The sequence below is a fragment of the Euphorbia lathyris genome, chromosome 6, assembly GCF_963576675.1.
Source record: "Euphorbia lathyris chromosome 6, ddEupLath1.1, whole genome shotgun sequence".
NCBI lineage: Eukaryota > Viridiplantae > Streptophyta > Magnoliopsida > Malpighiales > Euphorbiaceae > Euphorbia > Euphorbia lathyris.
This window is the reverse complement of record NC_088915.1, coordinates 34,652,813-34,657,071: the sequence shown is the minus strand read 5'-3', so window position 1 is coordinate 34,657,071 and position 4,259 is coordinate 34,652,813. Positions and strand designations below refer to the sequence as shown.

The 4,259-nt window shown below is 35.6% G+C and overlaps 1 protein-coding gene across 1 annotated transcript; it reads left to right on the top strand.

Annotated features, from left to right (window-relative positions):
• The first annotated feature begins 307 nt into the window (after nt 1-307).
• On the top strand, nt 308-3,996 carry LOC136232533 (subtilisin-like protease SBT4.4). Its single transcript, XM_066021752.1, has 10 exons — nt 308-422; nt 493-584; nt 774-865; nt 1,411-1,657; nt 1,748-2,240; nt 2,321-2,418; nt 2,499-2,720; nt 2,795-2,906; nt 3,000-3,210; nt 3,293-3,996. Exons 1-10 carry the CDS (start codon nt 339-341, stop codon nt 3,820-3,822), a joined length of 2,181 nt encoding a protein of 726 aa, XP_065877824.1. The 5' UTR covers nt 308-338; the 3' UTR covers nt 3,823-3,996.
• The last annotated feature ends 263 nt before the right edge of the window (nt 3,997-4,259 follow it).

Genomic DNA, 4,259 nt, shown 5'->3' with positions numbered 1-4,259 from the left:
ATATGATAATTAATAATCCGGTAAAATATATCCAGTTCATGGTATTGAACTTGTTGATGCTACTACACAAACAAATGTAAATGTAAATGTAAAAAAGCTAGTCAACTGATCACAATGATGACAAATAGAAATATTTGGATTGTATGCAGTTGGTCCAAGATCAAGTTAATAAATTAAAATCTGTTTAGTAATGAGGTATGATTGAGTTAGATTACGAGGGATTAGACCTGATTTTCTCTTTTACTAAATATAAACCTTCCATACTCACATGCTTTATTTCAATAAATTTGACTATAAAAATAGCATTCCTGGCTTTGAAGCTTCAGAACAGCTGAAAGATGGCTAATGTTCATTGTTTTAGCCTATTAATTCTGATATTCACTATAAACTCATTCAGTGTCTGTGCAGATGAAGATAGGAAGGCAAGTAAATAATTAATGTTGAATTATAGTTAAACCTGTATATGTATAATGTTTAAATGTGGTTTTGCAGCTTCATATTGTGTACATGGGTTCACTACCTAAAGGGAAATACTCTCCATCATCACACCATCTTACCCTGCTTCAAAGAGTTATTAAGACCAGGTACGTACTGTCAAATCACTATTTACTTCTTCATTAGCATTTCAGTTTTTCGTGTCCATTTTCATTTCCATTTCTTTTCGGTTTCCCCGTATCTGTTTCAGTTTCCATTTCCGTGCAACATAGCTTCAAATTCTCATCTTTCTTTCATAGTGTTGTGTGTTAAATTGTTCTCTTTTTCTCTGCTTCCAGCTCGGCACAACATTTGTTAATCACAAGCTACAAAAGGAGTTTCAATGGATTTGCAGCTATGCTCTCTGATTATGAAGCAAAACAGCTTCAAAGTAAGTTCTACAATGTATTGGTTTTTTAAAACAAACCAGAAACTAAGAAATTGAGATACGAACACTACAAATGTAGTAATCTGGAGCACACATATATTAGACAAGGATTCATGTCTTTACATGATAATTAATCACATAAAATCACCAACCAAAAGATAATAATTCAAATTTGATGTTGAGGTGTTCCCATGTTAATGTGGCAAAAACTATGGTCAACGTGAATGTTTTTGTAATTTAAGAAAATTGGAAACTCGTTTTTTTTTTCATAAGTAAAGTTCATTTGAAAAATAGATTGATACATTAACAAATCTAATAATCACTTCATCATGCCTTAAATCTCCAATCTTAGATCATCTTACTCGAGCTCTCAAAATGTAAGAACCCGTTCTTTCCTTCTTATTTATTTATTTATTTTGAATTGGATTTCATAGTTGATGTCCAAAATGCCTAAGGCCTTTAACTCCTTTCACGCATATCTATTTATTTTCATACTTCCTCTCATTCTTACATTTTCCATGGCCATATACATTTGTAACACTTCATAGGCTCAAAGGAAGTAGTCTCGGTTTTCCCAAGCATAACTTATCAGCTTCAAACTACAAGATCCTGGAGTTTTATGGGTTTTGAGGAGACTGAACATCAACATCCCAGTGCCAAGAGTAATGTTATAATTGGTGTTTTAGATACCGGAATATGGCCTGAATCACAAAGTTTCAATGACCAAGGGTTTTTTACTCCTCCAATGAAGTGGCAAGGAGTCTGTAAAGGCGGTCCAAATTTCACCTGCAACGAGTACTAATTAATATGATTCTACCCAAACTATATTTCTGCATGTAATATGCATGTTTTATTAACATCTGGATCTTAATGTTGATATTGCAGCAAGCTAATTGGAGCTCGATATTATGGATCTCGATCTAACACAGCAAGAGACTATCTTGGTCACGGTACGCACACTGCATCAACAGCAGCTGGGAACAAAGTAAAGGGTGCAAGTTTTTTTGGACTAGCCAATGGTACTGCAAGGGGAGGAGTACCTTCTGCTAGGATTGCTGCCTATCAAGTTTGTGATTTCATGGGATGCGGTGGAGCAGACATCTTGGCTGGCTTTGATGATGCTATTTCCGATGGAGTCGACGTTTTAACCATTTCTTTAGGATCCCGAACTCCACATCCTTTTCATACAGATGTAATTGCAATTGGAGCTTTTCATGCAATGGAGAGAGGAATAATCACCTCTCATTCTGCTGGAAATAGTGGTCCTTCTTTAGCATCTCTGTCAAGTACGGCACCATGGACACTCTCAGTCGGTGCAAGCAGCATTGATCGTCGAATTATTACCAAAGTTATTCTTGGAAATGGAATGACATTAGTAGTATGAATCTCATCTCTTCCATATTCTTCAATTAAAAGTCCTTTCATGCTTCATACTAATGCATAGTTTAATGAAAACAGGGGAATTCGGTTAATTCCTTTGATCTAAAAGGCAAAAACTTTCCTTTGATTAATGGAATCGATGCAAAACTCGCTACCTGTTCAGATTCACAAGCGAGGTAAATCAATTCTAGTTCAAAAATCAAGTGTTTTTGGTTTATAGGTAGCAGAAATTGATATGAATTTCGATGCATTTCAGTTCTTGCTCTCGCTCTTGTCTAAACGAGAGTCGTGTGAAGGGGAAGATTGTGGTTTGTGATGATGAAGCTGGAGCAGATGGGGCAACAAGAGCTGGTGCTGTTGGTTCTATCTTTGAACGAAAACGCACCCAAGAAGATGTTTCCTATCCTTGGCCATTACCTGCAGTTGTTTTAAATGCTGAAAGTTTTGGTTCTTTACAATCCTACATGAAATCCTCAAAGTATGTATATCATATATAAGTTTTACAGATTTATCTTCTTAATGGATGAAATACTTACCTAACATTAACCGCAGACATCCAGTAGCAAAAATATTAAAAAGCGAGGAGATCAAAGACTCAACCGCGCCTTTAGTTGCTTCTTTTTCCTCAAGAGGGCCAAATAGAATTGCTCAAGATCTTTTGAAGGTACATCTAGCTATTTGCAAACTATTAGTTCACTAGAATTTATAACGAATATATATGATTTGATTGAATGTAATGCAAAGCAATGTAATGCAGCCAGATATAGTCGCACCAGGAATAGATATATTAGCAGCATTTCCTCTTTCTCCACCTACTGGTAGCTATTACGAGAAGCGGAAAGTTAAATACAACATACTATCTGGAACTTCAATGGCCTGTCCCCATGCTGCTGGTGTAGCTGCTTATGTTCAAACATTTCATCCAGAATGGTCTCCTTCGGCAATTCAATCTGCAATTATGACTACTGGTATATATATTTTTTTTATCATTAGTTTCCTCTTATTCAATTATCACTTGATTGCAATTGATATAGTTTCATGCTTGTGTAGCTCTTCCTATGAATTCTACTATGAATTCCGGTGCTGAATTCGCTTATGGTTCTGGACATATTAACCCTTCCGGAGCTATAAATCCGGGACTTGTGTATGAAGCTGAAAAGGCCGACTACATAACATTCCTCTGCAGCTTAGGCTATGGAGGAGATAGGCTCAGACTCATTTCAGGAGATAATAGTATTAATTGTCCTGAAGGTGCAAATGAATCACCAAGGAATTTGAACTACCCTTCTATGACTGCCAAAATTCAATCTAGTATGTCATTCACAGTTAGCTTTACCAGAACAGTGACGAATGTTGGCAAATCGAATTCGAGCTACAAAGCAGAGATTTCGACAAATTCGAAACTTAAGATCTGTGTGGTGCCTAATGTCCTCTCCTTCAAATCCAAAGATGAGAAGAAGTCATTCAATGTGACTGTTAGTGGTGGAAGTTTGAACGAAGATGAGATGGTGTCCGCATCATTGGTGTGGTCGGATGGAAGTCTTAATGTAAGGAGTACGATTGTTATTTACGCTGAGTAATTATGTTTAAGACTTGGATCTCATACCATACTATTGGAAATAATAAATATACATATATATTGAATGGCATTATAACACCAATATGAATGTGAAAAATGAGCTTCTGTCAAGTTTCTTTTATTGATTCCAAAAGCAGTAATTGCATGTATGTTCAGTACATTTTGGTCGAAGAGGCAAATTGGAACTCAATATTAGTGAAATGTTTAAATACAAGGAAACAAAGAGTATGTGTAAAACTTCTACCCATTTAGTTTAGTTTCATTTTGTAATTCTTCTGTCGACAAAAATTACAACAGCTAGGCAATACATATTACAGAGTGTTGAAGTTGAAGGATTAATTCTGATATTGTTGAAGGACTGTTTTAGTTATTTTTCTTGCTTGTAGTACTGTTTAGCATCTTTGTTTTCTTACCGTTAGTTTGTGTCCTTGTATTAGA

Coding starts and splice junctions, on each gene's coding strand:
- LOC136232533 (XM_066021752.1), top strand. CDS start 339: ATGGCTAATGTTCATTGTTTTAGCCTATTAATTCTGATATTCACTATA. Junction 866..1,410: donor TGAAGCAAAACAGCTTCAAA/GTAAGTTCTACA, acceptor AACACTTCATAG/GCTCAAAGGAAGTAGTCTCG. Junction 2,721..2,794: donor TCCTACATGAAATCCTCAAA/GTATGTATATCA, acceptor CATTAACCGCAG/ACATCCAGTAGCAAAAATAT.